The 15,446-nt window shown below is 41.0% G+C and overlaps 1 protein-coding gene across 4 annotated transcripts; it reads right to left on the reverse strand.

Moving 5' to 3' along the window:
- Positions 1-2,867: 2,867 nt before the first annotated feature.
- Positions 2,868-14,284, reverse strand: usf2l (upstream transcription factor 2, c-fos interacting-like). Of its 4 annotated transcripts, none has more exons than XM_029504998.1 (11): positions 13,969-14,284; positions 13,413-13,453; positions 13,051-13,157; positions 11,415-11,534; positions 10,664-10,817; positions 8,312-8,399; positions 6,902-6,940; positions 4,985-5,043; positions 4,511-4,605; positions 4,272-4,400; positions 2,868-3,383 (listed from the first exon to the last, which is right to left on the reverse strand). In XM_029504998.1, the coding sequence occupies exons 1-11, from the start codon at positions 14,001-14,003 to the stop codon at positions 3,294-3,296; spliced, it is 957 nt and encodes a 318-aa protein (XP_029360858.1). In that variant the 5' UTR covers positions 14,004-14,284; the 3' UTR covers positions 2,868-3,293. The 4 variants fall into 4 exon arrangements, with proteins under 4 accessions (XP_029360858.1, XP_029360857.1, XP_029360860.1 ...); XM_029504997.1 differs by having other exon boundaries at positions 8,312-8,405; positions 13,969-14,275; XM_029505000.1 differs by lacking the exon at positions 6,902-6,940.
- Between the last annotated feature and the right edge of the window lie 1,162 nt (positions 14,285-15,446).

The raw sequence follows: 15,446 nt of genomic DNA on the forward strand, positions 1-15,446 counted from the left end.
TACCTTCTGTAATAAAACATAACACAAAACAATGAGCAAAAATCTTACCCGACAGGGGCCCCGGGAGGTTTCTGTACCAGTTTAGGATCCCTGATGTGATCAAGGACCACAGATTAAATGTATGTGATGGTTTAACAGGTGTATGGAAATGTACGAGAATGTGCGGATACGGGGGGTAAAAAAGAAAATTTTATTTCAACTCTACACGGTTCTTTTCACAGGGAGCTATTACAGCTGGAAGGAAGAGACAGAGAGGCAGACTGTGTGTCCCAAACAGAGAGGGACGTGGGATCAGAGATCAGCCACTTCAAACAGAGACAGAGACACACAGACCACCGACTGCCTTTGGGCCTTTGAATGGGAGCCGACTAGCATGGGGTCATCGGGGGGGGGGGGGGGGGGGAGGCAAGAACACACAAATAATGTGTTCAATTTAGAAATTGTTTTGCAGTTTGGCTGAGGGCAGCTCCCCACACAGGAGCTGCTAGTTTGTCCAAATCATGGCTGTTTTCTTCCTTAGGAACAGCAGAATGAAGCCGAAAAACGCCTGAAGACCTGCGGCGTCAAACTCACTGTCACCGAGAGCTCAGACTGTCCTTTGATCCACCGATGATCTCTCTCACCCAGCGTCTCCCCCCCGGGTGCTCACCCTCCTGCAAGGATACGGGAGATCCATCATCGGTAAGATGTTTATATAAAAGGGGGATGTTCTGTTAGCGCTGAGAACCAGTGAGGATTTATTTGGTGCTCACAGCAGTCAAATCAAACCAAAACTGTCCTGATGAAACATATAAGGTCTTTTGTTATGTGAAATTTTAATAACCAATAATAGTGATAAGAATAGAATCTATAAATGATTTGTTTTTTCAAAGCTGTACAGAAATACCCAAGATCTGAAAAGTGCTTCTTCAAGGGTTTAGAATTTAATACAACAAATTTGGTAAAAAAAAAAAAAAAAAAGGCTGAAAGTTGTAAAAACTAAATGTTAAATGATAATGTTTCAGGTACGACACAACAATTTGTCAGGATCCAGTAAAACCTAAACAATGTGTTTACAATCAAACACAGCAGCTTGATATATTGGAGACCATGAGAGAATGAAGGCCAACTCGACAACAGTAATAAAGTATTCAGATATTTTTCTGTCCTGAGTAAGGACAATGAGCAACAACCAAAATCCATCAAGGTTATTGGCTTGTGAAAGTTTTATTTTCCACCATTTTACTGAGAAAAGATGTCTTATGATCTAACCTGAGAACAGTGAGGCTGCTAGAGAGAGAAAAGAAGACTTTTTTTTTTTCTTTCTTTTGCCATTTCAAAAAAAGAAACAAGGGAGGAGGAGGAGGGGGATTAGCCACGAATGACCTTTCATTTTTGAACATCAGCTTTCCAAAGCATTATTAATGTGTTCACATTCTCTGCTGTCCTCTCACTGAGGTGTGGGGGGGAAAAAAAAAAATCCTACTGCAAAACATCTATCATTCAACTTTGCCTGGGAGCCTTCTTTGATAGATCAGACACTCGCATGATCCATATCAGGTGTGGATCTCGCAGTCGTAGCAGAACAGCACTTCCAAAGCGCAAGCTATTAACTGACAAGTCAGAGGTAAAAGATATTAAAATGCGATAAGTCTGCCTGATTTTGCCAAAGGTCTGAGAGTTAGATTTGCTTTGTTGGATCCTGAGCTGTTGATACAAGGAGAAGCAACTGTGCTCCAGAGCTTGATATCTCTCTTCTCACTTTTACTCACACTTCACACCCCAAAGCAGAATAAATACACATCATGTATATTCATTCACAAAAATCATCCAACAATGATAATATTTGCTTCTGCTGTTGGTATAGCCAATTATAATGTACTTGTTGTTTGCCTGAGTGGGTGGAAAATTGTGAGTTTCCCACTTTCCAACTATTCCATCTTTTTCGCAGAGAACGAGTTTTGCTCAACTCAGAAGTGCAGCAGAGATTTTCTGTATATTCCTTGTACACGCAGAGCCACGGAGTCTTTGAGTAGCGCTCTCCAGAGTGCCTTCCCTCAACCTCTCTGGTGTGTGGAGCTCCATTTTGAAGTGTTGCAATACCAAAGTAGAGCAAACAGCTTGAAATGAAACATGCGGAAATTATTGTTACACGTCGTACCAAGACACCAGTGTATCTTTGTATGTATGTGTGTGTGTGTGTAGGTAAAAACATACACATGTGTTCAGAGTATCCTCCGCACTCCTCTCCCGTCCACAAATCCGAGGTGCTGCGTTTGTCAATTACTCGCATGTTCCACAATTGTAGGATTCCATGTGTAATTGAAAAACCATTTAAACAAACATTTTTGGATCTTCACAAGCAATTTTCTTTTACTTTTTGTGTTATTTTCCCAGCTAACCAAATGCCCAACAATTCAAGTATACCATTTTCTCCAAATCAAGCCTCAAGATTGCACACACTTCATGGTAATTATTATGACAAAGGGGCCAGCATGAAATTAATGAGTTATTGATTGTTTACTCTCAGACTTAATCTGCTCTAACATTCTGTAACATCTGTATTAAAAAAGGAGACATAATATTTACAGAAATCAGCCCAAAAGAAAAGGCCAGCACAGCTCCTTGTGTGTCTTTGGGTCTACGTAGGCTATGTGTGTCGCATTATTTTTGTCTACAGAATCATAATGTTTTGCATACTTTGATGTTTTTTTTGTTTGTTTGTTTGTTTTTGGTTTTTTTACCCACTTAAAATTCAATCTGCTTCTCTGGGGTGTGTGAGCTTCAGTGTAACTGGTCTCCATCAAGGCTTCTGTCAGCAAGCAGACTAATAAATTAAAGCAGCTAAAAACAACATATTAATAAACAACTCAAAAACACAAACAGAATAAGAGCATTAACTGAATCAAAATGAATAATTGGAGAGGGGGCCGCACACTGACAGGGAAAAGAGTTAAACGACAAACTTCACAGTCCATCAGTGAGGCTACATAAATACAAAACAAGGGAGGAGTTCAGCAGAGGTTCTCTTTCATAGCTAGTGCACGTAAAGCACTCTGATGGTGGTGAGTGGGAATCTTTTCTTGGAGCACATTTCTACTGAGTGGTAACTGGTGGTTATTTCAAAATGATTGAAACAGTCAAGTACAGCCACAATTGGCCAGTGAAGGGTTCGCAACCTGGGAACCCCGGGTAGGATGCATTCACTGAAAAGAAAGTGATTCTTTGCAACTCCTCGTTTTCGTCGTCATCTCGCCGCCTTCTCCGCTGCGTCATTTGTGTGTCTGCGTGGTGGTGTTCTTTTTGCCTCTCCTTCACTGCGGCGGCGTCTCTCCAACCATCTCGATGCCGTGCTGCTGGAGCTGGGCTCGGAGCAGAGCATTTTCATTCTTCAGCTCTTCAATCTGAAGAACAAAGGGGGTGGGGGGGGGGGGGGGGGGTGAAAAGACAAAATCTCATTATCACTTTCCTCATCCCCATGACAGCTAAATATAGCTCCAAGTTTACAGACCAAACTTTTTCGTTTGAAGACCGAGTATTGGCTGAGTGTAATGTACACACACGGCTATGCAATCCCTGGGATTAAAAGCGGTGTGTGCAGCCCTTTTAAAAGACACCGCTGTCCACAACCAACTGGATTATCACATCTTGATGAGGTATGTCATCTCTGCTACATTTCCCTTGGGGCGAATCCTAAAATTCACTGCCAACCAGCAGAGTCACTGAGGGAAGAATATTGAGCTTCGAGCATCAGAATAAGAATATATTGCCGAGTGCCTTGCAGGCCTGGGATTCAACGGGAAGACGTGGTGGGCTCAGAGCAGCAAGATCTCACAATACTTTGAGTCCATTAGCATGCAGTTAGTTCTCACGCAACCCCTGAGTATATTATTCCCACAGTCGATCCAAACGCAGATTACAGGTAACACGTCTCATTATGTGAGAGAGATCTCTTTGATTCTCTGTCAGCATGTGATGATCACCTATATGGGCTGAAATGTGAAGGCGGGGTGGGAGGCTTGTTTTGGAGAAATGGAGATGCATATGGTGTTTGATGGAGATTTAAGTGAATGGATGTAACAAACCAAACTCCAAAGCAAACTAATCAATTCAACGCAGTGACAATCTTCACAGCCACATATGTTGCCCATGATGGCTGCCTTATTACGTGCATGTTTATTTTTCTGCTACACCCAAAAACCTCAAAGAAGATTTTTACATTATCATTCATAGGCCTTCTTTACACATTACTGAAGTCACAGAGACTTCACAGAAAAGACTGATTTCCCTACCTGCTGCCTGCACAACTCATTGTCCACTTGTATCCTCTCCACTTCCTTCAGACTCTCTTGCAGCCGCTGGTTATTTTGCCTCAGCTCACGAATGTAGTCACAAGCTTTGGACAGGATGCCACCTTTGCTCTAGACAAAACAGAGACGTACCCCAAAGAGGTGGGAAGGTGAAATCTTAAAATAGAAACATCATTACAAGGTTAGCAGCAGGATCCAGAGCCAAGTAAAAGGCTGCTTACTGCTCCGGTCTTGGTGCTGTCCATACTGCAGTCTGGGATGATTTTTGAAAGGGTGACAATCCAGTTGTTAATCTTGTCTCTTCGCCGCCTCTCAACTAAAGCAAGTATAAATAATTATTATTAGCATGATAAATTTATGGATGAAAAGATATATAATTAAGAAGACCATTTCCTAATTTGACACTTAAAAAAAAAAAAAAACACAGATATCTGAGGCAATTGTGATTTGAAGATATCATGCGTTTTCATGCTGTCATGTCTGGAAGTGTAGCTGCTGACTTCCTTTGACAGTTAAACAGTAACCTCTAGTGGCCAGTCCCAAAATATATGTTGTCATTGAATATTTGACTGAGCTTGGTGATTTTATCTCAACGGAAAAAAAAAAAGAAAAAGAAAATGCTGTTTAGGCATCACGCTGCATTGTGTTGCGCCATCTGATGAAATCAAAAGCTACAATCATAGCAAATCACCCACCTTCATTATGTTGCGCTCTTCTCCTTTCATCTCTCGGTGTTCGCGATCCATCCATTTTCCTGCAGGCAGACAGGAAATAAAACACTTTTCAGATACTACAATATCTCCCATCTCTGCCCACTATACAGTCAGGCACAAATCCAACCTAATCCACCAAATTCACCTCATCTTGTGGCTATTAAAACCCTGCCTTCAATGCTATCTTTATATTTGAGCCTTTTGTAATAATATCTTCTGATACTACCAATGTGCTGCTAAAAAAAAAATAAATAAAAAAGGCCTCTGAAGTTGTGTTGTGCCTTTGGTGGAAACACTAGGAGATGCACAGCCACATGAGGCTGTATAATCAGTTCTGGGCAGCTTTAACTGGAATACTGAGACCCATCCAACCTTCTTATTCTTGCTGGCTGTCCTCTGCCCAGGTGTGGCCCGGAGGGAAAGCATTGCTTTATTATGCTGCAAAATTACAGCACTGTGGAAAACCAGACGCTGTCTATTGGAGTCTGGGTGTACAGCTAATGACACAACTGTTTCTTGTCTCAGTGTCTTCCCCTAGGTACTCTGTTAATTAAGTTTCTGAGACGAGACAGGGAGACTTATCCAACCACCCACCACAGCGTGAGCAGGCCAACAACACATAGGTTGCCCACATGGATCTGTCTCACTATTGCGACAGAATACTCAGCCATGCAATGCTCAACCAGGCAGAAGAACTGTTCAGAAAAATGATTCCTTTGCTATAGGAAATCCTGTTCTGAGATAAGTAAGGAAATGAATGTAACTATTGTTTATTGTCTGTTTACTCGTTGCATGTAATTAGCAAACACTAAGGCCATGCTCACTCCTTGTTTGTCCTCCTCTCCGACACATAGTTTTTCTATAGCAGTGAATTTGTGACCCATCAATACAACTTGACTGCTGATATCTTCGTCTGAAATAGCCAGTCAAGCCCAGCTGCAGTCTCTCTGATATCTCAAGACATCTGGGATTTAGTGTGTATTATGGATTCAGCCCAATAGTACGCTTAGACAGAAGGTCTTTAAAAAAAAAAAAAATAAAAGCAGATGTGATCTGCATGAATAACTAAATATGCACATCTTGAAGAAGGTGTTTTTTTTTTTTCCTTACTTTCACAATTTATAGATGCACAGATCAAATAAGCGCTTTCGGCAAAGGAATTCAGAAAATTAGCGGAGTGCAAATGCACACCTGAGGCATTTTTTCCATATAATTTGACGCATGGACTTAGTTGGTAAGATCTTATATTGATCTTTGAAAGAGAAATGAAATTTTCACTACACTGCCCTCCCCTGTTATTAGGCTACAGTATTATACCAAGCCATGGCCTGGACAATGAGCCAGTAAACCGTTCATTGAGATACAAGGGACTGCAGCTTGGCCTTGAAATTCTAACAAAGAATGATACACTTAAAACAATGAATTAAGAGACACGCAGAAACTGACAACACATGGGCTTAATGTGTCCCAAGCTTTCTTTCATATAAACAAAATATACCAATTATCAAACCTCAGATCCTTTCCAAATGGTGAAAATACAAAATCCAAACTAGGCTAAATGAGACTACAAAGGACATTTTGTAAATGATGCTAAAATAAAAATGTTGAACACGCCATTTGTTTCCTGATGGAGAAACATGACCTAATTTCTAAATCCTAATGGAAACAGATGTTTGCCACGAGCACAACTGAAAACAATAGATCGCAATGGAGAAACTCTATAACTGTGTCTCACACATCAAAAGCAGGGAGAATCACCAGGGTCTTATGGGAAGGGAGGGACAGAGATGTAAGATGGGCAGAGGTTTGTGTGCTTCTCTCTTCTTGTGATCTAATTTAATTTGTTCATTTGCTGTGGAAAAAAAAAAAGTGTGGGAGAAATGTGGAAACTGTCCTCACCAGTTTAAACCGTCATGTTGCAGCAGCTCGTTTTCATCTCTGCGAACGGCAGATAGGGTGGGAAGTTTTCATTCATTTTACTCACACGTCAACGATAATGTCACTGTTCATTAGTTTACACCTGAATATGACTCAAGAGGCTTGTGTCAAAATCATTAATTATTATTGTCAGAGGAGTAAACACAAAGACACAAATTGGAGAAAGGCATTTGAGAGAGGAAACAAAGAAACAATTCTCTTCATATTTCAACACAGCAACGCAGACATACACTGCAACAAAGCTTTACTCGTGACTGGAAAACAGTCGGTTGTCCGTTGTGAACATCAAGTAACATCGAAAATGGCAAAGCTGTTGCCACTTTAAAAGTGGATCTAGTACTATCCATAATACCGCCCACAGGAACGTAGTTTAACTGTTTGAGAAATCTTTGAGAAGTTCTTGAAAATCACAGAAGCACAGAAGCAGTGAATATCCTTGTTGTAAAACCATAGAATGTATATACCCAAAATGACAAACAGAAAATGAGAAGCAAAGTCTGAAAATAGAACAATCTGTCTACTGCTTTTGTTTTCTTTCAATAATAATGACAACAAGAAGGTTAATTTGTGTGTAAAACATCCCCAATAATTCAATAGTTAGTTTAAATGTACGCCTGGAAAATGAGGGACTATTGACTTGGGTTACCGTTAACTCAATTTGATAATGGATCATGTGTTCACTTCAGATGACCTAACAAGCACGTGGCTGTGTTTTGGCTTTTACCAAATAATTTGCCATGAATCAGTGCGCTCTTGATACAAAAGTACACTTTAAAAATAAAATTAACCATGCTGGCATTCTTCATCTGAGTAAGTATCCACAGCAGGCCAGAACTGGGTTGGTATGATGCAATTAAAATGGCAACTCAGTTTGTCTTTGCTCAGGTAAGCCTGCTGATAATCTTAATAACAGCAATCACCAGCGTGTGGCTAACAGTTGAGTGAGTCTGACATTGACTATTGTTTGGATGCATGATTATAAAGATGCATGTTGTGAATTTTTAGAGATGAACAATCTAACAAGATTTCGGAGGAGAATGATAAAGTGAGCCAACTGGGGTGTGCTAAATAAAGATCCTTCATAATGAATACTAAAAGTCAACCTTTAAGGCAAACAAAGACTCCCAGGGGAGATAAATGGTCTAGAGTAAAATAAGCAATTAAGTAGCCCTTTGTTTATCCATAGTTGGACGCCGGCATTGGTATTTACATTTGTGTGAATTGTACATTCATTCATTCACTGTGTGTTCGTTTTGATGTTGCATATCTGGCTCAAGTGGGTCTTGAATTGGAAGGGGCTACGCTACCAAAACTGAAGTGTGTGTTATTTCAGCAATTAAAAGTTTAAAGCCTCGAAGGGCTGATACTTACGCAGGGTAGGATTGTGTGCGTGGGGCAATGGTTCGCTGTGTGCCTGTCTGAATGACATCAGGTGGGGTCATCATCACGTAAAACTGCCCTGTAGCTGTGAAGGGCAAATTAGTTAATGGTAAGGCCAAAAAAAGGGGCAAAATGTTGCCATTTGTGTCAGAAAAGGCATACAATAATTAAAAAAAAAAATAAAAAAAAATTAACAACCACTTCTTTAAATGCACACTGCCACAAAACCTGTAAAGCCGGTGTGCTTTATCTTCTTCCTGCACTAACATGCACAACTCATTCAGACTTTTTGGAGACAGTGATTTTTTTTTCTATGCTTGTTGTTGATACCAAAAATGTGGAAGATATCATTTCAATAATTATAGTTCAAGCAGCCTCTAGTTTAACTCTTTTCAAAGAATGATGATGGTGCTGCTTCAATCAGAAACGTTTTGACATCAGTTGGGCCACATTTCATCACAAATGCGCAAAGATAAAATAAAAAGAAGTCAAGCACTTCCCACCCCAGGGACCAGTCAGGCCAGAAGTGTGGTTTGTTTTCAAAGCCTCCAACAGTATCCCCCCACCTCAGAGGAGATGGCAGCTTGTAAAAGACTCCACCTTCACCCGGCAGTATGCTCTTCACACAGTAAGTCATGTCTACTTTAACTGCCCGTGGCTCAGAGACCAGAAAGACAGCACACCACTTCCTCCTCCGCAGCTTTGGCTGCAGCTGTCACCCACAGCAGATAAACCTCACAGTCTTCCTCCCCTTCTGTGGCATCAGCAGGCAGCCACTCACAGCCCCCATGACACAAGAAAAGAAAAATAAATCAAAACAAAAGCAAACCTGCATTTCCCCAGCAAAACCAGCAAGGTCAGTCCCGAGTGTTGGTCAATCCCTCTAACACTTTTAGACTTGTGACCAAAACACAACTGTCTTAGTGGTTTTCTGTCACTGTAACTAGAATCGTACAGACGAGCTCTAATGGAGGCGAGACAATTGATATGGCCTTAAGGATGTCGGCCTGATGTGTGTCATGTAATTCAAGCATAAACAGAGCCTAGTGAGAGGGACAGACTGTGTGGATATGCGTTATTAGCCTGACAAGGTCATCATCAGCAGTTATAAATAATAGACAGAATGACTAAAGAAGGGGAACTCACCGCAAATCTAATGGTTTGGACCATGACCTTGTATAACCCTAGATCATGCCTGTGCATTGGTCTTTGCTGGATGCCTCAACTGCAGTGTTGAGATGGGGGAGATGCAATCAATTCAAAACCTTATTCATCCTGCTAAAATTTATAATAAAAAAAGCAAATAACAGTTTCACAATTTATGGTCAAAACAGAGGATTTATTGCTGTGAAAAACTATGGTGGCATATACTGGTAGACACTTGACATTTGTGTAATGTTTTTGCCACACAAACATACTGTAATCTTTATTTCTTTCGTGGCCAGCTCTTTTTTTACTCTGGGCACATCTCAAAGACAGACATTATTTATTCTGCTGGATCTGATTTTCATCCCTTTTCAGACCTCTGGGTCATCAAAGCAGCAAAAAAATAATAGCAATAGAAATCCTGGGTTCATTCTCTAAAATCTGTCCAGCAACCACACTCTTAATCATAAAACCTCCGGTGTTGGCCTCCTATAAAACCAATCAGAAAATACAAAGTGGTCACCATTAGAGTTTCCTGTCTGAATAAAACAAAACAAAACACCTGCTGACTGTGTATAACAGACAAAAAGGAAATTTTCTTCTCCGGGTCCACCAAGCCCTAGCCACCCTTATGGAAGGAGAGGAGAGCAACCTCCTCCAGACTGACCTGTTCTGCATTACCACCATAAAATTGAAAAGTCAGTGGTACAGAGAGATGACAACATAGGGTAGTAAAGAGGAAGGAAAAGAGAGTGGATGGACATGTGACAGCAGATATGATCAGCACAGCTAATTTATTTTTAGATATTTACAAAATATTTGTCATATTGCAGAGCAAGGATCTGATACTCAAAATGTGTTTCTGAATGTATATACATTCTTAAATTTAAATCTTTAATTATTCATAACTTTATTAAACAGCATTTTATTGCCCTTGATAAATATTTCTCTAACATAGGGCATATTCTGTGACCACCTGTATCACACATATTTTAAATTACAGTCTGCAGCATTACACAGCAATACGAATTTACTATGTGGTCCTCCTTCCTTTCACATCAGCCAAAGCTGTGGGGTCCATTTACAACTCCCGAAAAAAAGGACTGTTGTTCAGTTTGTCACTGAAAATTATGTCTAAATTAGCCCTGTAGCACTGTGGTGAGCTTCAACCAAAATTAAGTGTACGAGCCAACTCACCCCCTGCCTGTGTGAGTGTGGGGTCCGTGGCAGCCTGCACAGACACAGTTGCATCGCTCACCGCAGTTGCGGGAAAATAAGCGAAACGCGTCTCCCCTCCCACCGCCTCTCCTGCTGGGCTTCCACCATTACTGAAAGGGTTTTGGATCACAGCCTGTGAAAGATAAGACAGAGACGAGCTTGAAAAAAATAGCAGAGGACCAGTCACAGCAGGTAAACGCACACCTCAGTCTCTGTCAGATTCAATTGCTGAGTCCCCTCTCGACCCCCAAGAAACACACAGCGCAGTGTGACAGATGGGATAAAGGAAATGAAAAAAAGTAGCAACAATCTTGTTCCTAGAGATAACAAAATGACCAGTGAAGCAATCAGTGCACTTCAAGTGAAAACTAATTTATTCTGTTCATCCAAGTAAAACAGCATGTTTGTGACTAAAAAACTGTCCTAAATCTGGCTTTAACTATTGTGCAAAGAAAACTTAACTCTGCAACATTTTTAGTCTCTGCGAGTTCTTCTGTTTTGGGCAGATGCAGAGACAAACTTCCTCCCACCTATTCCCTAGTTTTGGGGGTTCAGATAAATTACCTACACTTGAAGCTTTGAGGTGTCTCTTGCATATTTTAGTATTGTTTGTAAAACTTGACATTGTGTAGGATCAGTGACATCAGACTGTGCCTGCAGAAAGATTACTCCTTAGGATAGATTTTACTCACTGATGCTTCTATCAATATAAAGGGGAGATTCAAGGTACCTGAGCAACAGCCTGAGGAGCCCCAGCGAAGGCAGCTGTTGAGACAACACTCACTGCTCCACTCCCATCATCTCTTCCTTCAAGGTGCTGGTCAGTCACCTGAACAACTCGATATGTTACCTGCATAGTGGGACAAGAGAGAGGTAAAATTGAAATTGTGAGAAAAGCAAACAAACAGAAATACCAGCTGTTGTTTTATAAAATTTCACAATAGTCCCTTTGGCAGACATACCATGAACAAATCAAGCCAACCATACCTGATTTGTATATTTGTTTATCATAGCTGCTGCCTCAGGTTACTCGAGACCAGTGACTGACACTACTGTCCTAACCTCAGCAGTGCATTGCCTTGACTGGTTCAATTTTAAAAACAACTCAAGAAACGAGGTTGTTGTTCCAAGAATCAGCATTTGTATCCCTCCATCATGTGACTAGCCACCTGACTGACATGTGACAGCAACCGCATGCCAATCCCAGGACAGAGTGGAATCACATGATCCCGCACACTGTTTATCTCAAATGAGCCACATGGATCACTGATTTGATTTTCACTTATGTAAATCACCCACGAAGGAATAAGCCAACTTGTATGTCACACTACTTCATCCAATTTATTCACTTTCATTTTTGTCAGCCACTATATTAGCAAGGAGATGTCCTCGACAAAGTTCACCAGTCAATCATGGGACTAGAAACAGAGAAGCACACATTTCTACCTTTAGGCAATTTAAAAGCTTGCTCTCCTCCTGACTTGTCTTTTGAACAGGGGAGAATTAATCACCCAGCAAAAACAGCGTAAGAAAACACAGCCTTACACAGACAAGACTATTCATGAGAGGAAATAATGTATTTCTCTCTATGACGCAGCAACACTAAAGCTGTCAGAATAACAAAGTTTCAGTACTCAAAATAGTGAATGCATTCATTCATTCATCTTCTACTGCTTATCCATTTCCGGGTCGCGGTGGTTGCTGGAGCCAATCCCAGCTCACATTGGAGCCATTGTCAAGGGCGAGGTACACCCTGGACAGGTCGTCACTCCATCTCAGGGCCAACACATAGAGACAGACAGAGACAAACAACCACTCACACTCAATTTAGAGTCACCAGGTAACCTAAACATGATGTTTTTGAATGGTGGGTGGAAACCTACACAGGCACGGGGAGAACATGCACAGTGCGTACAGAAAAGCCCAGGGACTGAACCCGTGACCTCCTTGTTGTGGGACAACAGCGCTGAATGCTTACATGTGGCACAAAATGTTGTTTACTGACATTCCCATTATCTCCCCCTGTCACTTTGCACTATGCATGCAGCCATGTCCTTTTAATCACATTCATCAATATGTAATGTCACACTCCGTTAGTACCTAATTATGTTTCTGCTTTGACACCCCGTGGAGATTTAATCAACATGTCATCTAAAGTCAGTCTGGTGAGTGCTGTTTTATGTTACGAGTGCTGAAAGGAGGCAATCTTTTGCTAAAACTCCAGGCAAATGTGACATTTAAGTCGTTTAAAGTCTGTCTGACATGCACTGTGGGGGGAAAAAAGAAGCAAAAAAAAAAACACAAAAAAACGACAACAACAACAACAACAACACAAACAAGGCGTGTGTCAGCCTTTAGATGCTTACCTGCCCCCCCTCAGCACGGAACTGATACTGTATGTTATGATCACCAAATGCTGCAGCCTGCTGAACGCTGGCTATTGTTACAGCTGTCTGCTCTTCTCCTGTTCCGTCTGAGGGAAGAGAGACGACAAAAGCCAGTTGAGAGGATGGATTAGAGGGAAAACTAAGAAAGACAGTCACTGACGCCTTAGTGGAGCCGCATAAAGCAGCGATGCCTGCATGTTAACTTAGACAATGCATCTTCCATTTACCAGATTTTGACAGTTAACCGACCATCGCCTGCTCGGCCACTGAACAATCTGCACATATAAACGCTTTGTAGGTGCCAGTTGCTGTCACTGAAGCATTAGTCCATAAATTCTCACCTTCAGATACCTGCACAACTTCTTCGTCTTGCTTTTCTTGGCTGCAATCCAGATGCACAAACAAACAATTAATTAAAAAAAAAAACAAAAAAACAAAGCCAACCTTCAAGAGTATTAGCGACAGAAATGAACAACAAAAAACTAATCAAAACGTAATTTAGTGATCTAAACTTTAGCAAAAAACTTCTACAAGAGATCGGTCGAACAGACAGCAAAGTTGCCACATAAAACACAACACCGTTAGCATTTATTTACAGCGTTTGACAACTCGTCTGATTTAACAGCTAGCAGAAGCTAACTTAGCTGTTGGACTGCTAATTGCTAATTATTAACACGTTTTCCACGACTGGGTCTTAGTCTCCTCATATATATCTAGTCGTGTGCCTTGGAAGCAAAGTCGTCCACCTCTCTTGCTAACTTGGGCACAGTCGGTGGACTTAAATCTTTCTGACAACAGTTTTTAGGTCAGGCCTCGCTTAGCGCCGTTAACCAGCTATCCCCGATAGCATGTTGCAGCTAGCTTGTGTCAGTTAGCCATTTTGGTGAACTCGGTTACCTTGCGGTGTCCAGACTCTGTTCGAGCATATCCATCAGGGTTGCAATAAAAAGTGATATTCGATGTCACAGACGGAGATGGAAGTGCTGATCACGGGAACAAACACTCGGGTCATGTGAGAGAGACAGCCCAGGACACGTGAGGTATGGCTCGGTGTCGGAGTTAAAATGGAGGCCGCTGCTGCCGCTGGGTGATCCGAGGTCAGTCCGGCTCGGATCAGCTGACGCCCCCGGAGGATTTGCGCTTCTGCGGGGATCGCGGTCATCAAGTCCAAAAGAAGCTGCCCTGCACACACGGCAGCTCCGACCGCAACATCAGGAGATACAAGACGGTTCGTGACAAATTTTAGGCGATGTCGGTCAGCTGAGGACGAAAACAAACAAAGAGATAAAAATAATAATAAAGGAAAAAAAAAAAAAAAAAAAACAGCAACAAACGAATCGCCTGTCTCTGTCGGACAACATCCAGATGTGTTCCTCTGAGAGATGGATGTAAAGTATCTTTAAATGTTGATTTAAAGGCCTGGTTCTGAACTTTATTATTATTATTATTATTATTATTGTTGTTGTTGTTGTTGTTGTTGTTATTGATCCAGACAGACTGGGAACTGAAAAGTCTCCTTCGTTTCAATCCAAAGATTGTTTCCGTCATCTGTCATCTGGAGGATTTCATTCCCATTTCAGCTCCACTCACTCACTGTCTTCTCCTAAATGTCCTCTTAAAAAGCGCTTTAATTGCTCTTGCGTTGTGAATCAGTTTGTAATTTCGTTAATATTGAAGATTTGTGGGAAAGTTATCGCTTCCAGCAACACTTTTATTTCAGAGAGCATGTGAAGTCCATTCTCAGACTTTTGCTGAGTGGCTGAAAGTTTGCTGAAAAGCCATGATCAATACTACGCACTCACTTGCCACTTTATTAGGTACATTATACTAATACGGTCAATAAAACAGCCACACTAACAAAGCTGAAAGGTTTATATGAGCCAGGGTGGAGGAAAAGAAATGTTTTTCATCACCTCAATATGGATATATAGTGCAATATACTGTATTCCAGCAGCATCCAACCTTCAGCTTCCGTTAGGTCATTAGTTATAATCAAAACCACCTTCAGAGTTTCACCAGCAAACATTTGCAAAAGTGGGATTCATTGCAGGCCTTTTGTCCTTATTTTCCAACCCTAACTCTTTTTTGCAGTCTAATGGGTGTGGGTATATCTGATAGATTGTCAGTTTATAGTGGGCTATTACTATTTTTAATGGTTATTGTGTTCTTTTACTTGACAAAGCCCAAAATTAGACATTGCTCTTGACTTTGTACTCTTCTGAATTGTGCATTTTAAAGGTGGAATGAGTAAAATGGCAAATGTACTAGTCCAAAATAGCCTATATATAGGATTTACATAAACAAAGAGGGCACCAATCATAATGCAAAATATAGAATTAAAATCTAAAAATAAATAAAATAACAAAGCTAAAGCA

The sequence above is a fragment of the Echeneis naucrates genome, chromosome 6 (genome assembly GCF_900963305.1).
Source record: "Echeneis naucrates chromosome 6, fEcheNa1.1, whole genome shotgun sequence".
NCBI classification, from domain to species: Eukaryota; Metazoa; Chordata; class Actinopteri; order Carangiformes; family Echeneidae; genus Echeneis; species Echeneis naucrates.

Coding starts and splice junctions, on each gene's coding strand:
- usf2l (XM_029504997.1), bottom strand. CDS start 14,003: ATGGATATGCTCGAACAGAGTCTGGACACCGCAAG. Junction 13,158..13,412: donor AGTTGTGCAGGTATCTGAAG/GTGAGAATTTAT, acceptor CTCTTCCCTCAG/ACGGAACAGGAGAAGAGCAG. Junction 8,406..10,663: donor CACACTCACACAGGCAGGGG/GTGAGTTGGCTC, acceptor TGCCCTTCACAG/CTACAGGGCAGTTTTACGTG.